Source organism: Chiroxiphia lanceolata, chromosome 8 (genome assembly GCF_009829145.1).
Source record: "Chiroxiphia lanceolata isolate bChiLan1 chromosome 8, bChiLan1.pri, whole genome shotgun sequence".
NCBI classification, from domain to species: domain Eukaryota; kingdom Metazoa; phylum Chordata; class Aves; order Passeriformes; family Pipridae; genus Chiroxiphia; species Chiroxiphia lanceolata.
The window spans coordinates 29,895,062-29,916,862 of NC_045644.1; the positions used below are offsets into that span (position 1 = coordinate 29,895,062).

The following is a 21,801-nucleotide window of genomic DNA, read 5'->3' on the forward strand; positions in this document are numbered from 1 at the left end:
ATTTATTTTTCCAAGCAGAACCGGGAATGCAACACCAAGCCCATGCTGCTGGTAATACTCAAGGTAATTTATATATGGTTATGTGAGCTACAGTCACAGCAATGAATCCAGTACAGCACATTAAGTCTCCCTAGGACTCTGCTAGGTACACATTCATTACATGCTGTGCTCTACAGTAAGTCACACTACAGATGATTAGATAATTGTATAAAACTGAATTTAATTACTAACTCTTCCTATTTCACTATAACTGTTCCTGTGAGACCTCATGCCTAAGTCCTGACTACAGCTCTATTTCTACCTATTCAAATATTATTGCTGAATGTCATAACTGGAGAAAGGCAAGACATACACTTAAATGTATAATGCTGGTGAAGCTAACAGAAGAACTTCTGCTTCCTTATTAGAGCCGGAGTTTGAAAGCAGTCGACTTTGTACCTTGCTTTTTTATATTTTGCAAGAAGAGATCTGTCATATGACCCAGGCTGAGATCAAGTTCAGAGTTCAGAATGCTGAAGTTCAACTAATTGTTTTCAAAAATGTATTTCTGTTCTTTTCAAGAAGTTTAAAAAGTTGCAATATTTTTACCCATTCCTGTTAGCATGGAGTTTGATGTTTACAGTAAGAATTTAACACTTTACACAATGAAAAGATATTTCATACGAGTTTTGCCCTAATTGTTTAGTAAATGAAGGTAGTAAAGATCTAAAGTTTTCCACTCTGCAGCAGGCTAATTTACCTTTACATTACTATTCATATTGTTTGATTAAAAGACTGGATAATACACAGGGGAGTAGAATAAACATTCAGAAGTCCAGTGATGAGGTTTGGAAGCAGTGAGTCAAAATAGGATTAGGTTAGGTCAGGAAAATAGAAGTATGCATGACAAAGTTTGATGGGAAGAGTGATACCTGTTATTACTAAACTCACTGCTACAGAGAGAGAGGGGGAGAAAAATCAAGTTTTTGACATGAGAAGGAGCAAATTTTGAAAAATATACTCATTAGGAGTAACTGTTTCATTTTGTGCATTTAAAGTTCTTTCAAAAAGCTTTATCTGAGCTTTTGAAGCCAAGGTTTTGTTCTACAACCTCTTTGGAAAGTCTGGCTATTATAAACTAGATCAAGATTTTAAATATGATATTCTGCAGGGCCACACACTATTTGGCTATAATGTGCATGCCTTTACACAATGAACTACACACACACACACAGAGATCTATCAAGTTGCCTAATTGTCCTTGTGTTAAAGGCATTAAAAGCTCTGGATAAAAAGTCCCCTGCTATCTCTGCATGTTGGGGACACAGTTTATGTAGTCCACCAACACTGGGTTCTAAGAACACACCTTCCCACTCTGACAATACATTATTTTTGTTACATTGTTTTTCCTCCGACAGAACCAGAAATACATAGAAATACATCTCAGTTACCACAGGATGCAAATGCTCCCATTTCTAAAAGGCACAGTCACACCCTTGAATTAGCCTCAAGGTTGATTTGCTTTTTGTTTTGCTATGTTTTGTTTTAGTGTCTTACTTTTAAGGTACAAACTTCTTTTCATTACATTATCCTATTAGAAAAGAAGAGCAATAAATCTACTCTTAAAAGGGAACATCATATAAATACTTCCCAGTGCTAATCTGTATATGCCTCCAAAGAAGGTCTCATGGACTGTTCATTATTTTTATGGTAACAAAGGAATTTTTGTAGCTGAAATGTCATACTTCTGCTGAGTCATTTAGCAGTTTACTCCCACAACTTGTTACATTTTGAGGTGAAATGAAAAAGCTCCTTAAAAGCTTATGACAATTCATAAAATAGGAAGGTTAAATTTGAACACTTCCAATAGAGATGACCCAGTAGGATTTGCTAAGCTTCTTGTCAAAACACACAGAAAGGATTAAAAGAATGAGCAAAACAGAGCCTTAAGGAAAAGCTCTTAGCATTGACTTGCTAAATGCAAGTTTGATCAGTGGGATCAATTTTAATATTTTTAAATTTTTTCTTAACTCCCAGCTTTTTTGTATCTTAGTGAATAAAAGCTGGTCTTCACATCCACTGATACTCTTTTTTAATTTGACATTTCCTCAGGCAAGTAAGATAACATTTATAATACTGCATTTAATACTTTTTGCAGTCAGTATAGCACTCAAGAAGCAGAAAAAGTACTATCTGAAATAGCAATAAAAAGGCCCACTTTCTTGAACACTGTAATTCCATGTATAAACGAAATGCCAATAGCCTAATAAGGTCAAAATGAAAAACAAACATAAGCCCACCTAGGCTCACTCTCCAATGTACTTTACTGCTTTTCTTCCATTTAAGCAGCTCACCTGGTGCAGTAACCTCTTGAGCTTCAACAGCTGAGTTTTGACAGCTGTGCAGTCCTGGACCATGTGCCGCAGGGTCATTTCATCCAGCATCACAGTATTCTCCGGTAAACCCCCCAGCTGGCGGGGAGCCTGGTACAAATTGGGTGCTCTGTAGCTTTCCAAGTGACCAACAGGAGATTCCCGGTAGTTTGATCCCCTGAAAAAGAATTCAAAACTTAAAAAACAACAGCAGTGACAAACTAGAGTTAGAAAGCATTTAGTAAAAAAGGAGGGCGTTAGGTAACGTGGGCTATACTTACATACTGTGGCAGAAAATAAATACATCAGAAAATGTCAATGCCATTTCACTTAAATGCAGAGCCTTCCTTCCCACTTGTGGAGACCTCTCACAGACTAACAACTACAGTACCCTCAAACCAGTTTGGGCATCAGGATTTCTACGAACCATCATTCAATCCTATGAGGACTATAGGATTACATTGAATTTACCAACAAATTAAAAAGTAACAAACTGTCCAAACTTACAACATGCAAGTAGTAAGACACTCTAATGGTTTTTCATGGAACACATGAGGTATTTTAATCAAGCTTTTATAGTATCACATCAACACAAGTAACAAGTATTTGGAATAAAAACAGAAGTGTAAGTTTTGTAAAGAAATTGTTACAACCCTCAGTGATGCTCCCACTCAGACATACAACTATTCTGAAAAGGTCCTGGTACTCAGTATTGCTTGAGACCCTTCAATGCCAAAAGGAATTTCTCATTAGTGATTGTTGCACTGTTTGGGAGAATAAAGACAAGTCCTTTACCTGTTCAAATCATTTTTACCATGGATATATTGATCAGTATGACCAAGATGATAGTGATCCTGTGCATTCCATCGCTGCTGCGGTGCTCTTTTCCAGAATCCTTCCTGATGCTGTCTAGCATTTCTGTCTTGTCTATCATAACGGCTCATATTTTCACATTCCTCTACAGAGCATAGAGTTAAAAAAAAAATTATAAAATTTGTTCCCAGGACCTTGCATATAAAATATTTACTATGTGCTAGTAACAAATGCAGTGTAAAATCTGGTAGGTTTGTTTGTTTAACTGATACAAAACTGTGTATTTTAGAAGTGTCAAGCAGACTTATATAATGATGTCACATTATTACCAACATATAAACTTGTTCCAAGAATAAGAGTAACCTGTAGCAGAAATTACAGAATCCAGCCTTAATAGTATTTCCAGTTCAAGTAGAAAATCATTAGGAGGAGGTAGAGCTATTGGGAAGAAAAGAAATCCAGAAATAACTGTTTCCTCTCTTTCTTAAGGACCGTATGGTCAAGCCTTTAAATAGTTCTAACAACCCACAAACACAGCAAGACAACACTGTAAAAAGAGAAGAGTACTGCACTCCAAAAGAGACCAGTTTCATTACTTAGAATACAGATATAGCTCACCCTATTCATCTTGTTTGTTTTTCAGTTTCAGAGGCACTTAATCTTTATTTACCTGGACAACCAGCATGATTTAAAACATGCTCTTCAAAACATAATCTCTTCAAAACACTAACTTCTGCAAAGCCACACAGATTCCACAAACTTCTTAAGGGAACAAATGCTAAATTTGGCAACAGCCTGCAAACGACTAGAGAGAAAGCCAAAACATCGGCTACCGGGCAGTCAGACAGGGCAAAACCAGTCAGGAATTGCTATTTTGCCACCACACTTTCTCCTTCACTTACCCAAGGAGTTTTTCCTCACATTGGCAATCCTTTGCTGGGAGAAACTCCACACAAGAGAACATTGTTTACTCGGCTGCCTACTCAGACAAGTTGCGCACAAGCCGCTCACAAACAGGCCTTCCTTCCTGCTCAGCTCCCAGCCTGCGTGTGGTTGGGAAAGGAGCCCAGCCTTACCCTGTGATTCAAAACTGCCGTCCTCGCTCCCTGCATACTTGTTGAGCTAGAACTGTTTCTATAAATAGTGGCCAAGCGGCATCCCAGACTCCAAAGTGAAACTAGGAGAGTTTCTGAGGACCTGGAAAGCCTTAACAGGCTGACGTCAGTGAGGCCGCACAGAATTGTGGAAAAAGTGTTGGCAAAAAGGGTTTTTACACATCATTATAACAAATACTCAGAACTACATAGTTTTTATCACATAGCTCAATAACCAAAAAATTACATAAGAAAATAAACTTATTCACCTTAAGTAACAGAAGGTTTATTTCCCTTTAGCAATATCCTTCTACAGGTCACAACACATGAAAATTAACAGCAAAATAAGTCCTCCTTAAGTTTATAAGTAACCTTCGGAAAATTAAATTAAGACACTGAGTAATGACATGTGGATATTAACCAAGAAGAAGTTTTGCTTTTTCAGGTGGTCAGGTTCACATAAGGGAAAGCCTGGAGGTGGCTTTCGAATTCTTCTTTTCAGACCCTATTTGCTAAAAATAGAGTGATTTCAAGAGAAGAAGCAGAGATACCCAGTTTATGCCACATTAATTTTATAAGGAAACCCAATGTCTAAAAAAATGCCAAAATTAAGAGTAATTACCCTTTAATGTTTTTGTGGCAAACATTCACCTTTAAAACACATGCCTTCCTAGCAGTTTTTAAATAATTTGTAGTGGAATTACTGATGCAAGTGCAGTGCATGTTTTATAAACAAGGAAGCTTATGAGAAATTGATCTACCCTTTAAAATCATTTCTTAGTTTTTCCCAATAGAACTAGAATTACCCTTACCAAAAGAATATGCCCTAGGTTGGGATTGTTACCCATTCTGGAAAATTAGAATAAAAATTTCACACTTGTCAGGGCTGAAAAGTTTCATACTGGCAATGTTGTCAATAATTGCCTTTCACACAAGTCCTTTGGAAGACTCATTCTGAGATTTACAAGACTAAATACTGCATTTCATATGTGTACACTGTTAAACATGATGTGCCACCATTGTGGTAGATGGAAAACTATGTGTGTATTTACTGTTATTTTGGTTTCATATCTAGCATATATAGAGGAGTCTTCACTCAAGGAACTCAGAAGTGCTCTCAAAACAAGCCAAATTTCCTCCAACTTCAGCAGGCAGCTGAACATTACACACAATAAGGAAAGCCTTCTTTCTCTCAGTGACTGTTTGCACAGGGTAGGGCATAACAGTGTTCCACGTTCAGTGCTTCTGTTCATTTGAAAATATATTGACCTCCACTGAACTTGGAGGTAAAGCCAATACCCATATTCACATGACAACAACAATTCCTATGAGTAGGTCAGGAATGCCTCAAAGTTTTCCAGTCTAGGATTTGAGAAAGTGTAGCCATAATTTCCTTTACCAATTTCATTCTGTTCTGGATTTGTATTTCTTCAATAGCATCTAGGTACCACTACCCTCTCGGTGAAGTTTGCCAGCACCCTCACTGAAAGTAAGAGTGCATAAAAGACAACTTGAAAAAATCACACCTCTTAAGCCCACGAAGCAGTTTCACTGCTGTAAGATGGCTTGGCTGATTTACTAACCTTTGTCACGAGGTGGGTCCTCAGGCAGGTCCACATCAAGCATAAGATCATCATCTTCAAGATCACATGAATCAAGATTATTCAAGATATCCTGCAGGACAGAAAAAGTGAGATAAAACTGTGGTATGATATTTCATTTACCCTGCTGTCATAAAAAGATTATTTCAGTGTTTTGTTACGTTTGTATTGTACACACGATGCTACCAGCAACCTCCTCTTTAGAGACATCTTACTTGAGACCATCTATACAAACAACAGTCATCACACCTCCAATGATATGACACAATAAAAGTGAGAGACAAAACAAAGACAGATTAAAACTTTTTTCTGCCTGACACCAATGGAATACTCCAGGTATTTTTCTGTTCATTAATATCCTGCCTTCTCCCCAGTTGGAAGCATGTTAAAACTAAATTACTTTGTTCACTTAGAATTAAAAAAACAGCTTTGTGAAAAGATGATGTTGAATCTCCTTATTTCAGCTCTCATACTATCATGACATCATTGAAAGGAAGTGGGGGGACCTATGTTATCTTGACTTTTTGGGCCAATAAAACTTCAAATATGCTATTATCAGTATTAAGTTCTGCTTCCTTTTGTCTTTAACACTGTGGCTCATACAAAGCTGTTCCTATAAGGGCTAACAGTCATATTGCATGGGTGTGCTAACAGCACAAAAAAAAATGCAATATAGAGTTAGTACTAAATGGAATTATACATATTCAATATAGTCAGTCAGGTATATTAAAGAATAAGGACTGTAGTGTGGGCAAGTCTAGTCTGTGTTAAAAAGACAGACTAACCCCTCTTCCTTTAAGAACACCAAGAGCAGGAAAAACTCAAGATCAAGGTCGTAGAACCCCAGCTCATGGCACAGTCAGACACTGCCAGCACCACACAGCTGAAAAGTCACAGCAGCAAATGAAGTGCAGCACCTGACCAGAGAACCCAGACAGTGTTTTACTTCATTATTCAAAGAAAACTAAACTTACTAATACCAAATGATTATAACACAAAGTAGGTCTGAGGAAACTGCTAATGGATATAGAGCTCTAACTCTTGATCTCACAAGTAAAGCCATGGCTTTAAAGCCCAAGGTCAGACTTGGGCACTTTACATCTGCCTTTTTTCTAATAGCAGAAATGCAGATTTTTCTTGGGTTTATCTGCTACCCTTAAAGGTGATTCAGGGGACCAATATTGAAAAAATTATCAAATACCAAGTTAAACAAGTGCTTTATAATTATTTATCAAAACATGATCATTAAATACTTCACAGAACACAAGACTATGAGCACACTACAAAACAATATTCCCTTGGAAAGTTATCCCTTTGCTGGTTGTCATTTATTAGATTTACTTTGTCACAGATGTATGGAAGATGTAAAGGAACAACATTAACAGGCATTTGTCTGAACTGCTGTTCCAGCTTTTCTTCAGCAGCCTTCCTACAGTGCTCACAAAGGACTACTGTATTTTATTAGAAATGGTGACAAAAGCTAAGTATATTTTAAGATTTTGGGGGGTTTTGTGATATAGAACATTAAACATTTTGCATTTCTGCAGGGCAAGTAATTTATTGACTTAGGAGGGAGAATGCGAGATTAAAATAGTTGATATGCACTTTGGAAAACATGAGCAATATAAAGGAAAGATGGAACACTTGAGACATAACCACCTGTTTTTGTTATATTTCAAAGTCCTACTGGAATTGTTTTGTTTACACATAGTATTCTGTGTATCTACTGGAAAAAACAGGAAACCTACATAGCAAGGAATTGTGAATAATAATAAATCCAACTATGGACAAGCTTCACAAAGAAATGGAATGCATTTAAAAGAAACATGGATTTAATATTCGAGAGAACAAACTGCCTGTAGAAATTTAGTTCTTTTTTTTTCCATTTATTTATGTTTTTCCCGGAACTAACAGATTTTTAACTAACCCACATTTTTTAAACAATTCTGTGTGTTTGAAAGGCAGCTTCAGTTTGTTAGTTGATAAATTGTTTCTATGCTATGCTTTGATCTTCAAAATTAGTATGAACAAGCATTATTTTCCTCTACTGCAGGAACCTTAATGAGCATGACAAATAAAGTGGAAACCACGGCCACAAACACAAAGTAGAAAACTTTTGCCATCACATTGAAAAATGCACAATATAAAAACATAGTATGTCAGAGTGTTAACCAATAAACCTGGATAAGTCACTTTACTATCTTTGTATCAGAACTTTGGAACTCTAATGGTGTCAGAGAAGGACAGCACTTGAGATTCCAAGCATACTTTTCTGTCAACAGCCCATTTCATTATGCTTCTGTAATTATACATTCCTCACCACACCGAGGAAACTCTGGGAAAGGAAACTCCATGCTGGAAAACACAACTGCAAATACCAAGTCTTTGTAATCACTGGACCATGTGTGAAAGCACTTGGAGCATTTCCCGGTGCCGGTGACTTGGGAAACATAATATCCAAGTAGATGTCATCTTGAAATAGCCATAAGATAAAGAGGAGGTTTCATCAGCACATTAGTACATAAACCCCCCTATATTTAAAGACTTCAACTGTTATTCTTTCTACTGCATAAGAAACTGCAGTTAACTACTTGGCACTGACACAGTTAATATGTGCTTAACAGCAACTGGCATCATCAAGTGATTTTGGGTAACAAGCTCAAACAGAACAGGAAATAAAAAAATTTTTTAAAAGTGCATCAACTCCAACCCTACAGAATAATATGTTTCAGCAATTATTACAAGTTACAGAAAAAGGAGAATTCCATTTTATTTCTATAGTTGAAAAGAATGATGCATATTGAAAGGGGTGTGTTTTTCACAAGGCTGATTTAGCATTAGATTTTCAAGATGGTACAACCTAGTCAGAGATTAAGTTTGGGACTGCAAAATTCCAAATCAAACTACAATGCTGGCCCTCAACCTCTCTCCACAAAGCTCTTCCACTGTCCACAGGCAGCAGTGCTTTGCTTGCTTCCTGTAATAGAACAGGGAAAGGTTTAGGTGAAACACAGATCTTTGAGTACTGGTATAAGAACTGAGTAACCCAAGAAACCCAACAGCAGGAAACCCTCATATTGCATAAAGAGATGGAAAAAGATTAAAAGAGGTGAGAATAAGGCACACCACATGTGTGTAATTACACCACATCCAGCAAGTTTACTTCCATGTTCTGCAAATTCTTTCCATAGTGATTGTCCTCAGGTGCTGTGTCTTACCACAGGCTCAACAAGCACCCAACAACTGCTCAGGGTTTTAGCCCAATTTGTTGGATGTGTGGAGTTCAGCACCTCTTCCTCAAGAGACATATCAATAATAAGTTAAGACCAATGTTTTGAAGACTGCGGTACTGTAGAGCAGGTACTTTTGCTGAAGCTGAACGACTTTAAATTCAATGTAAAACAATGTCAACCATAATATACTGGAATAGCAAAATATTCTTCTCATAAAGCTCAGTTTCCAAAAATTCCTCATGCAACATGCATCATAAGCTTTTTCTTCCACTGAAGAGCAGTGTTTTTCAGTCCACCAATTTGAGTTCCATTTAGCTTAACAGCCTAGGCAAGAAGCCTGATTCTCAGCTTTCTATTTCTCAAGCTAAGTATTGTGAGGTTATAACGCAGCCAAAAATAAAGCATAAAATGCCCAAGTTAGAAAAGAGAGATATATATTTACATTTTCTCCATATTAAACATAAAAAACGTGAACCAGTGAAAGTTTACAACACAATGTATATTACACTGGAATTAAGGAAAAAAAGGAAGAAGTCAGGAATTTGAGCTAGTGCAAAAATACAAAGTAGTTCCAGATAAACAGCCCTCAAATAATTTCAGAGTGTTCACAGAATTGAGAAGAGCCTGAGCTCAAAATACCAATGCCAAGTTATGATATTTTGCTTGAAAAGCAATTGCTTTGAGGTAGTCACAAACTGGTGGTGAATACTAGGAACAGTATTTTTACCTGTTTCCACAATTCATAAGCTCAGACCTCATTTGTTTGTTCTACCTTTAAGAAATAAGCAGTTAAAGGAAAATAACTAATTAGTTTTGTTACTGATTTACTGACTTAGGTGTTGCTTCCAGTGATGATGAAAATGTCCACAGCAAAAGATAAGCATGAGTAAAAGGAGAGAATAACAGAAGAATCTGGCCAAAAAACTCAAGAGAAGTGAAGCATTTGAGAGTAGCACAGAAACCAACAAAGCATCATTTCAGGTTCTTGAAGAATGAAAAATGGAAGTAGCTTTTAAAAACAAACCCTAAACAGACTGGGTAGATAAGTCATCTGAAGGGCAGCTAAAGGATAACTGCCAAAGTCAAACACAATTCAAGGCTGACAGAAGAAAAGAGGGAGACCTTCAGGGTCTTCTTCAGTGCTATTTTCAGCATTTGCAAACACCCCAGATAGAGAAAAAGAGAAAAAAAGAAACAGGAATTCAACACAAGTGTTCAAAAAGGCAATGTTTTATAAGAACTGAACAGAACTGTTAAGTGAAGGCAGAAAACAGAGACAGAAGATATAAACAGAGGAAAGCACATCCAGTATCATAGGGCTGAAGATAAAAAAACACTGTAAACAAAGTCCTTAAAAAAACAGAAAAACACTCAGAGGAGACAGGACAGAACTCTGCAGGATACCAAATATAGGATAGGAAGTTATTTTAAATGCTTTACATTACAAGTCACATTAAAGACAGTGAAGCAAAACATCCAAACAAGTAGTTTGTAATTTTGTCCATGCTCTGTAACACATTTGTTGTCACAGCAACCATCTAACATAAAATGTTTTGGATTTGCAGGACAAAGTTCATGTTTAACTGTTCAATTCAACGGTTTTTAATAAATATTTACTATTCCTGAAAACATTTTTATAGAGGCATTGTATGTTCCACCTAGGTTTACTGTAAACATACAGGAATTAATTATGAGCTGAAGTTATTATCCACTGTATCTTAAGCAGTTATGTTTGCTGCTCTTATAATTTTATTTTTTTAATTATAAAATCAGGTGTCAGACTGTGTAAGAAATCTGAAATTCAAGAACATGATGAAGTAAGAGAAAGAAGAAAACCAGAAATATTCATCATTCTCTTGAGACTTCACCAATTCACAAACAAGAGTACTTTCAAACACACAGCCCAAGCTCCACCACAAGCAGCATTCCTTGACTGCCATCTAGCCTCCAGTGATGAGCCCACAAGGAAAACTGAACGGGGGACAGCACTTCAACCATCCTTCTGCAGAACTACAGCAAAAATTAAGATTATTTTCTAATTTTTTTTTAAACAGGCAGATGCTTTTAAGCAGTGAATTTCCTGTTCACTATTAAACATGATAATAGAAAGCCATGAGCAGTGAGGAGCAGCAGAGGCAGAGGAAAAGCAGTCCCTCCTACTCACTGCTTCCAGTCTGTTTGCACAAAAACTAACAATACCAGAAGGTCAGCATTGCTTTTACAGTTTACCTAACCAACAATGGAGGTTTTTTTACACTATAAAGCAGTATGTAATTGCTATAGCTACTCTTAACTGGCAGAGTTAATTGTGAATGATTCTCACTCCACTGACTTGCATTTGGATCAGAAGAGCAAGGTTTGGCCTAGAGGAAAATAGGGAGGCTTCAAATAATTCCCAGTTGAGAAAGGAACAAAACAATAACCTCAAAATTCAGAGGATTTAGGGCACGAGCTGCTACCAGGACCTCAGTTAAGTTTGCTTGTGCAGTAAGCTTTAACTCCACCCTTGAGAGACTTCTGGACTAACCTGAACACACCACGTTATACAGCATTAATGTGTTCTACTCTTACACAGTCAGCTTAATATACTTGTTTCTATTTAAAACCAAAACAATCCTCAAATACCTCCTAACTACCTTGGAGTGATTCTATTTTAACCCATCTCTGAATGAACTGTTAACAACTCAGGAATCATCCTGCTGCAAAAGTGTATTCTCACCACACTTACCCTGATACATATCAACAGTGTGAGCCAAGGACACAAAAAGACCAAAATGCTCTTTACTCAGATCCACCTCACATGGGGGAAAGTGGTGCTTTGCTGACTCTCTAGTTTCAAGAAGGATGAAAATTAAGAGTTATAAGGTAATATCAGACTTCAGTTGGTATCAACACGGCCTGGATGCAACATCAACTGTTCTTCAAAAAACAAGAAAACCCCGTGTTTAGAACTGGGGGGGTACTAAGACTGAAATTGGGTGTACACACTTCATTCAGAGGGACCAAAGCTGTGTGTGTTGCAAAAACAATTCACCCCAACGTGTATAAGACAATGCCTCTCCCCTAAATTCTTCATGCCTCACAAGAGAAAATAATATACAGAAAGATTCAACAGCAATGTTCCAATAACTTATCAGGACATCATTTGAGATAAACAGGAAGAATAAAAGGAAACTGTGCATCAGCCCAGGCATTTTTAACCAAGTTATCTCTAAAATGTTCAGAAAACCATTTAAACGGGTTAGAGATATGTCTCAGTTTGTTCTACATATCTTTTAAAAAATGCTTTCTTGTTTATACCAGATAGATAACTTTGAAAAACACTCTAACTTGAAGAAGACTGTAATCTGAGCACCTGCTCACTGTTTTGAAGAGTTCCTAGGAGTAAGGAAAACAGCATGTGAGACTTAAAAAAATCAGCAATACAGTTCGATGAAGTACAGTAGAAAAAATCGGAAGGCCTTCTGCCATTGTAAAATTATGCTGCTTGGTGGAATAAATAAAAAAATTGGAAAGAATAGCACAAACTCACATTAAAACACAACAGTGGATATGCAGTTACCAACTTGTACAGGAAATGTTCCTTACAAGCTTATGAAGTAAAACCAGTGCTAACTTCTACAAGTACTTATTCTGATATTTCACATCAGCTGTTGCTCTCTCCCTTTCTCCAGCATACAAATCAAAAAGTGTCATTAACAGCTACCACAAACAAAACACAGGAGTATAAGTGAAGCTGCCTTACTTGGTTTTACCAGCCCAAAGAACATGAGAAGATTAACTATGTCAGTTTTGAATCAAGCAGCTCTCCGAGGCCTCCTCAGCCCAAAGGGAAAAAAAATGGTCATTTGCCATAAAAGGTTGTTCACAAACATCTGAAATCTGACATCTCAAACCAACATCACAAGAGGTCTGCACACTATAATTCAGTCATATAACCTCCTAATCATGTTTGACAGCAGGGACACCTACAGCACACAAGACAGACAGAAGAGCCATCTCATTAAGCAGTTCGGTGTCTCACTACCTCCCCTTGCTGTTAAGCTCTGAAGTTGAAAACCAGAGCAGAGGTAGGAGGGTAGATGGTGGCTGTTTTCACTCTGAAGGTAGTGCCTCTGAAATCATAGTCTCTGTTTTCATGACATTTCCTTTCTCTGCCATGAGCAGAAGAGTGCCTGCCAGCAAACTGAGCTGAAGGGATGGCTGAGGAGCCCTGCTAACACATCTGAAACCAGTTCATACTCTCAGCTCTGTACTGACAAACAATACAGACTGAGTTTTCCATAGCAGTTGCAGTTCTCTACTAAAAGCTTAACTGTGGACATGTTAATCAAAAGATGCTCTCCCATTAATTCAGTAAGTTCATAAATATTATCTGTTCATAATGAAGACTAAATGCAAAAAGTTGATATTGATTTTTGAGGCTTTGAAACCAGAAACAAGCACTCCAGTGGTCTTCCAAATACAAATTTTTAGGCATGCCAAAGAAAGCGAGAATATGAAAAACAAATGTCACAGATTTCTATACTTGTAATACTGGAAAAATGAAAACAATTACATTGACCTAATGAAAACTATGAAGTTAGAACAGTACAATTTAAGTAAGAATAATTTTCGTCAGATTCGGGAACATGGCATTGAGCTGTTGGGACAAAGAGTTGTGGAACTTGGACATGAAGTTATGAGCTTAAACAGAGGTTACCAACAACAGCAGCTGCTGCATGGGAATGAAAAACACCTTCAAGGCTGACATCTGCATTAGACTCCAATCCCAGAATCACTATATATCTGAGCAGGAAGTTTGACCACTTTACAAATTTTAGAAAACTGAGTAAGAGAAAGCTTTTTCACGTGGATAACCTAAACAGAAAAGGCAGCTTACTAGATTATGTATTTCCAAGAAAACCTTCCATATCAGAAGTAAAAACTCAAACATGGTGCTTGCCATTTTCTAGAATGCATCAGTAAAAGCTAAAATCTCACTGAAGACTTGCTGTGCTACTGTGATATCTCTTGCCAAGAAAAATACTGGCCTAGCCCAAAAGCCAGGCTTTCAGGTAAAGGAGTGTGAAGGACCAGTGAATTATTCAATTCTGTCCTGTAGGACAGAATCACCTCCACACTGCCCTTCCACATTACTGATGCTGTGTGCTATACAGCTTTATCTGAAAACGTTCTCCAGTTTGCTGGGCACAGAAGGAAATGCTGAAGGAGGTACAACACAAATGGCAAAGTATGTGACACCCTCTGGGTTTGCTCTTAGTCACTGCCTGGTAGGTTCAGATACTTCAGTGTCTCCACACCCCATCAGGCACTCCTGCCACTGAGACTTTCTCTTAGTGCCCATACACACCTCCTGATTTCTGAAGTGCCTTTACCATTGGTTTGTTTGAATGCTTTCTGGGTAACAGGCAGATAAAATTACCTCCCCTTGCACTGGCACTACATTCTCACAGTCGGTCCCATTACCTGACACACCAATGAATCCTGTTATCCATTCACTCACCTACAGGGAGAGACTGTCCAGTTTCCTCCTCTGTGGACCAGTTCTGTTACAATAGTGACCAGATAAACTTGGCAGCAGCAATAAAGACTAAAACTTCTGAGGTCTTACAAACTTGTTAGGCAGCATCTTCAGGTGCCAAAAAGGTAACAGGTACTGCAAAATCCAAATTACCCCAATATAGGTACAAGATTCCCTAAAACTAGAATAATTACACTTAACTAAATAGTTATACCACAAGAACAATGCCTTATCCTTCCTTTCAACCTCACACTCTCGCTAACGTGCTGAGCATCAAGTAGTGTCATCAGTTGTCACCGTACCAAAATCACTAGCAAAAAAAAATTAAACTAACCACAAACAAAATTAGAACTGCGTATTTATTAGTGTCATAATGAATTTTAGTCAAAATGGCACTGACTGAGGTGAAACCACCCTTTGCTTTCAGTCACAGAAAAAATTCAGACCCTTCTTAAGGAAGTGCCCAATTGCAGTGCAAAAATTACTTTTAGGAAGCATCATGAGAGCACAACATACAATTAATTCTCTATATTAACCTTTTGCCAGCCAAAAGACGCATATTCTAAGAAAGGAGGAAATGCAATTAGTTAACACTGTGCATCTCAGCAGACTGTCACTAAAACAAGACACATTTTTTGCTGTTCTCAGCTTTGAGAAAGATCTTTATTGTTCCTTGCAAGATGAAAAGCAGAAAAAAGAATCAAATTTTAACTACCTCATTGATGAAAACTGCTTTTTATGTGTGCTTCTTGTAACTAGTTTGCACCCAAAGGATTCATTTCATGACTGCTCTTTCGGAAAGTTATAGCAAAAAAAGAAAAGTCCGTGTAGAGAAAAGATACATAGTTTCACTACACCCTGTTAATGAATGAAAATGAAGCACAAGATCTTCTGAATACTCTACTGAATGCCCCAATAAATCAGCCACTGCTTCTTCTGAAAAATTTCCTAACAGTGCAACTCATTTTTAGTATACCACTTAGATTGTGTTCAACTCTGTAAACATTATTTCTAATTCAGAAAAAAATTGTGCTGAAAATGCTTCTAATGGCTGTTATATAGTGCTGCTAGCACAGAATGGAGACTCACTGTTTACCTCATTTGCAACTGGAATTGTACCATTTCCAAATTAACTTCAGCACTTCTATCATATTATTACATAGTTCCATAAAAAAAATCCACACAGGGCAAGGGATATCTTATCTCAGGTGGTAATCTCTAAGGGATCAGAACTGATAAAAACCTCCCAAATAATACTTTAAAAACAGTCCTTATGGATCTGGATAGCTGCTTTATTCCACACTTTTACATTATGTTAAGCTTACTTGCACTTTTATTTTTATTACAGCTGCAACCCAACAGCCCAGAATTTTAAAAGCCTCATTTCTCACAGAACAAGAACTAAGGCTTTGGCACTAACCTCCTGAAAAGAAAGTTCAACTAAAGAAAGGAAGATGGGTAGAAGACAATACCTAGAACATTTCACTCCAAGAAAATAAATGTACTAGAACTACAAATGCTACAAGTCTGAATTCAGGTAATAAATTACTCATTTGAGAAATCAAACCGGCAATTTAAAGCTTACTGTAAAGCCATTTTGAGAAGTGAATTATTAAAGAAAATTAAGGTAATTAACACTAAATTACTTGTAAATAACTTAATTACAGAAAGAAATTAGTGACTGAACTAAACAATTCTATGTTAGCAAGTTCATTTTCTCTTTCTCTAGGAAGTAGAGCACATTTCACTGTGAGTACCAGTGCTTCAAGGAACCAGAAAGCATTCTGACCCACCTGAAAAGAACTGCCCTTTCTCAAGTTCTAATCACAAAAGGGAAAAATATAACAAAACAAAACTTACAAGATTTCAAAAATGGCCCAGAAGAAGAGAAAAATGTAACTATTTCATACTCCAGCTAAAAGTCTGGCCACGTGTCAAAACAGATTCATTCCAACGAGATCCAGATTTCATCCCAAGAGCAATTAAATTCTCAGCAAAGCAGTTAAAACCCATCTGTCTCTTCAAGCCAGATTTCAATTATTATTCAGTAATCCTATGTCCTTATAATTACATTGATGCTCACTCTGCATATACGCAAAATACTGGCTTTTTTATTTCAGTAAGAACTAACACAGCACAAAAATTCAGATTTTCCTGGAGCCTACAGGAAAAAAGGGTCAGAGGACTCCATCTCTTTTGTCTTTTTGTAAGACAGGGTCTTCATATGATCTGATAATACAGGGAACACTCGCAAAACTTCCTGTCTAAACCTATTTGCCCAAAAGAAATTGCTTTAAGAGAAAAGAAGAAAAACCAAATCACATCAGAACAACTTGTTTGGTAGAGAATACTAAAGAAAGAACTAGTGAAATATTTTCAGTTTAAATTTTTACTTCCTGCAGACTATTAAGCACTAGAATAGTTTAAAAACAAGCACATACTTCAGAAGAATAACAGCTCTATTATCTATCCTTTTCTAAATGTAAATAAGGACTTGCACTTTCCAAAAATATTCAAAGCCTTACACTGAACACTTATTAAAGCTTATGTTTCTCATGTGTCTACTTAATGCAATGGACAGGAGCAAACACAAGAGCTCAAACCTCACTACAACAAGAGAGCGTCTCATTCCGGTTCAGTAAAGGAGCCACGAGACTCCAGTCAAGATGAATGTTTTGGGCTACATTGCTCACATGTATGGTGAACTGTATTTCCAGAAACTAAGGAAAATAACAGTCCAGCAGGGTTGGTATATTAGACTACAGTCCAAGTCCCCATTCCAAGAAACAGGAAAAAACATGTCTATGATTCCTGCACTCCGAAGTAAAATGACTTCAGTCCTAAGCAGCTATTTCCAAGATCACAGCAGAAATCAGACACAGTCCTGCAGATGTGACTACCAGACATTTACTGAGGAACTGCCAGCCCTCTCTGCTGCTGAATAGGCACTGGCAAGCAAAATACTAACAGTCCCCTCCTTCAGTGAAAGAGAACTCATCCATAGGAACTACAGAACTCAATCACTGGTTTCAGTTTGGCTCTGTAAATTGTGAAGTTTTAGTGTTTGCAATCATTACAATCATGAGCAAAATCCAAACTTAAGAGACGCAGCGAATGTGTAAATCCCTATTAAGGTTTGTTGCTTTGTTGTTTTTTTCCCTTTCTTTCTGCCATGTAACTCCTTATTTTGTTTCGAGGTTTTTTTGCTTTTAATTATGATGTAAGCTTCACTCCTAACTACCCATTCAGTGGCTGTGAAATGAAGCTCACCTTGCTAAGCAGCTTTCTGCCACACAACAGTGAAGTAGCTGGGTGTTACAGTCAGTGGCTGAAACACAGGACAGGAGCAAACAGCACAGCTAAACATGAGTGAGAGTACATACAGACAAATATTGTTTATGTTGCTAATTTACAGAGCCATCAGCTGCTCTGCTAATCATCAGTCCTCTTACACAGAACTGAGCAGGAATAGCATCAGTGATTTGGTGCTCAGCAGCAAAGACCAGCTGACAAAAAGAGCATAAGGAATACCAATGAAACCAATGCTTAGAAACCTGAAAGGAGTCCAGCAGTTAGAAAGTTAACCAATTCACTTGTTGCCCTCAAAACTGGAAATGGAACAAAAGTAGAGATAGTGGAATAAGTTATTTTCTGTTACATAATTAGAAATAATAACAATGTTCTCATCCTCACAAAATATCCACACATTTTCCCCCAAGCTGTAAGTCCCCACAGCATCATCTTATGATATTTAGATTTGTATCACTTTTAAACCTCTAAACCTGGATTGTACATTTTCTTCATAGCTGTCCACTCAGTGAAGAACAGAAGGACTGTCCTAAAAGAGGTCAAATTTATTTTCCTCTTTCCCCACTGTGTCCTTAAAACCAAGATGTACCGGGAATAGCAAAGTTATCTGCTTTTCTTCCCGCAAAAATGGAGCAACAAGCTTGAGGGGACAGTAAGCTCCTTCCACTGCCTTCCTATGCTGGTTGTCAATCCAGAAGCCCAGTTAAAACCCCCCGTGCAAAAGCTGCCTTTCTTTTCAAAGATGGTCCAAACACTCCGAATCTAAGATCACCCAATAAGAGCTGCACTGCCATCTATGGAAAAGTTTAGGAAAAGCATTTAGCACTTTGTATTTGTTGATACGAAGGAGGATACAGTTTAAAGGACTAACAATACAATAGCAGGATGGAAATTAAAAAAAAAAAAGAGGCAAATTACAGGACCAATTAGTCCCCATCTAGTTCCCTGAATTGCTACTTAGCCTCATTGCTTCTACTCACCCCAGTCTGTGCCACGGAAACTCCAGAACCAACGATCTGCTCTGGGGATTGTCCTGGAAATACTAAATCCAAGGGGCAGTCTGGCTGGCATTAGCTCCAGCACTCCAGACTCTTAAATCTGACTCTCATCAACTGGATTTTGACACACAAATATGAACTGCTTTTACCTCACCACATGAGAAACTGCATAATTTGATCACGTATCTCCCAGCAATCCAAACATGAGATGTGTTGACTAATCACGATAATTATTCTCTTTTTTTTCTAACCTGTCCTTATACTCCTTGCTTGCAGAGAAAAGGAAAACATGGAACAAAAGCTTACAGTAACCTACCCAAGAACCTAATTCTTCAGAAATAATGAATAACCGCATCAGAAATTCACCTGCATCTTCAGATTACAAATGATAATTGTTTAATCTTTAGGCTAAATAAATCAAATATATCATGATTCCTGCCAAAATCAACAAGCATAGGAAAAAAACCCACCAAAAAACACCACTAAAAGGCAACACAACACTTCAGAGCTACGTTTTCTCCCCTCAAATTCCAAGCTGACTGAAAATACGTTTCTGCCTCGTAAAAATAAAACAAGTATTATTGATGTTTTTCTCATTTAGATAAAAATTCACAGCACAGTAAGCACTGAAATTCTGAAGCACTAACAGGATCAAAATCAAAATGGGTGGAAACAACACACGACTTTCTAGATTCAACATCAAGCCTTACAACTTCTTCCTTTCTCCATCTCCTCAAAACCTAGTAAATACATTCTTCCATTTTTAAGCCCTCTCTAAAATATATTTAATTTCAATAAAGAAAGAAAGAAACCAAAATAGTGAACATCAAAGGATTCTAATGTACCTCTGCTCCACATGGCTTACAACAGCTTCTGTCAATCAGAACATTGATCCACTATCAATTCATACACATGCACAAATTAATGCATGGAGGTCACATGTATCAAAACCCAGATATATAGTCCAAAAGCATGGTAAAAGAACCATCTTCCACTTCTTTGTTAAATTACACAGTATGTATCAAAATATCTATATTTATAACTTACCAAGGGCAAAGTCTAAACACTTCTCTCTTTTCCTGACATATGCAGACGTTTCTGTGGATAAGGGTGTTTGTTTTTGCAGTGGTCTACATTAAACTTGTTTTTTTCCCTATAAACACCAATAAAGCTACAAAAACTCATACTACAAAAGTCTCAAACTGCTTTTCCAAGTTGGCCACAATTGCCACAAAAAGTTAATAACCATTGCTGAATTCTTTCAAGCCTTACATCCCAACATCATAATTTAAGACTGAGCAAACAATACCACATGCAGCTAAAAATATATCAGGAATTTGTATGTAGTTATACATAAAGAATATAATTACATATCTATTTCCAATTTTTAGGAGCAATCTCTGCTGTTCTGCTCTTGGGTTGCAGCAAAAAACCTTACTAAAATCACAAATCAAAGCCTAAGCAGATGCCACAAACTCTGTCCAAGCCTGAAAGGGGTATCTACATTACTAAATTGGCAGTGGTGACACAGTATCTGAAACACACATTGATTATACCAAATAGGTTTTGTTTGATGTTCTGATTGTTAATAATGTCTTATCAAGTTCATAAAATCCAAGTTGCTTAATTCTAAAGTCTGTGCAGATAAGGGAATATGAACAGGACAGACAGTATTTTCCTCAAGCCCACCAAAATCTCAAGGTTGGCTCCCTGATCTCAGCTGGAGGATCACAGCACAGCAACTCTCCATCCATCCCTCAGACTGAATGATGCTTCCTGCAGTTCAGCTTTAAGTTTAGCAACAAGAAAAAGGTTGTAATGCACTTTATGTATCACAGTTGAGATGCACATAGTTCTGCTACAGCCAGATATCTACCTGAAAGATTCTACGCTTGAACAAACTGAGAAATCAAAAATCATCTTCAGTTCACAGGGACCCTCTAGGCACGTAGTACAGAAACAACATTATGTAAGAAGTTAGAGAGGCAATAGCTACTTTCTTGCTTTTTCACTCCTGTGTTTAGAGATTGGTAGGAGATATTTAACCTATCATTTGCAAAAATTAAATTCCTTTATTTGTGAGCACTACTATGAGATTGCATAAGGAGTGACTTGTTTTCTCCTTACTTTAGAGAAAAAAAAAATGTATGTTAACAGCCTCATCAAGGTCACCAGTCCAGAAACAGGAGTTCCTAAACAAAAAATTTCAAAAAGCTATCAACTACAGAAAAAAGAGGAAACAATTATCAAATAAAAAAATGCATCGATATTTTAGAAATACACTTAATAAGCAATAAATTTAACCCACTATAATCATTCAAGTTCTGTGTATAAATACATACTATGCTGTTCATCTCCGAAGAGTCGTAACTTCCACACGGATGGACGCTTCCTATAGGTTCCAACCCTTCTTCATCCCACATATATGTGCCATCAGAGCTGTCAGATGGAGAAAGCTCAAAAGAGGACCCAGCTCTATAGTTCATCTCTGAAGAAATGACATTCTCGGTAGTATGTTTTGTGCTTTCGCTGTTGTCATCCACTGCTTCAAGAAACAGGAACAGTTAAGGTTCCAAAAACAATCCAATATTCAAAAAATAAATGGTACAATGTGTATTACTGGTATGTTAACTTTTCTGAAACTATACTGTAACAGAATATCTGAAAGCATTCTACAGTATTGTCTCCTTATCCCAGAGGGGAAAAATGCTCAAGCTGGTTTGGTAGCTACAACTAAGTATTCTTCCAACCTATATCTTTGCTAACCTTTTATGCTGCCCCAATTCACCCACAGTGAAAGCTACTTGCTAGAATTTTGTATCTCTTTAACATATTAGAAGGTGGGTCCAAAAATACATGATCTAGTCTTTCAATCGCA

General features: G+C 37.2%; 1 protein-coding gene across 8 annotated transcripts in view; it reads right to left on the reverse strand.

Annotated features, from left to right (window-relative positions):
* The window catches only part of CCSER2 (coiled-coil serine rich protein 2), a 65,586-nt gene that overhangs the window by 29,224 nt on the left and 14,561 nt on the right, over positions 1 to 21,801 (reverse strand). For 5 of the 8 annotated variants that reach the window (XR_004358205.1, XM_032694321.1, XM_032694317.1 and 2 more), the window contains 4 exons: positions 21,266 to 21,468; positions 5,842 to 5,932; positions 3,147 to 3,309; positions 2,334 to 2,529 (listed from right to left, as the gene is read on the reverse strand). Coding sequence is in view for 7 of the 8 variants with exons in the window: in XM_032694321.1 (XP_032550212.1) it covers positions 2,334 to 2,529; positions 3,147 to 3,309; positions 5,842 to 5,932; positions 21,266 to 21,468 (653 nt within the window). In the remaining variant the exon portion in view is untranslated. The remainder of the gene's footprint in view (positions 1 to 2,333; positions 2,530 to 3,146; positions 3,310 to 5,841; positions 5,933 to 21,265; positions 21,469 to 21,801) is intronic. The other 3 variants (XM_032694320.1, XM_032694324.1, XM_032694323.1) reach the window with 1 other exon arrangement.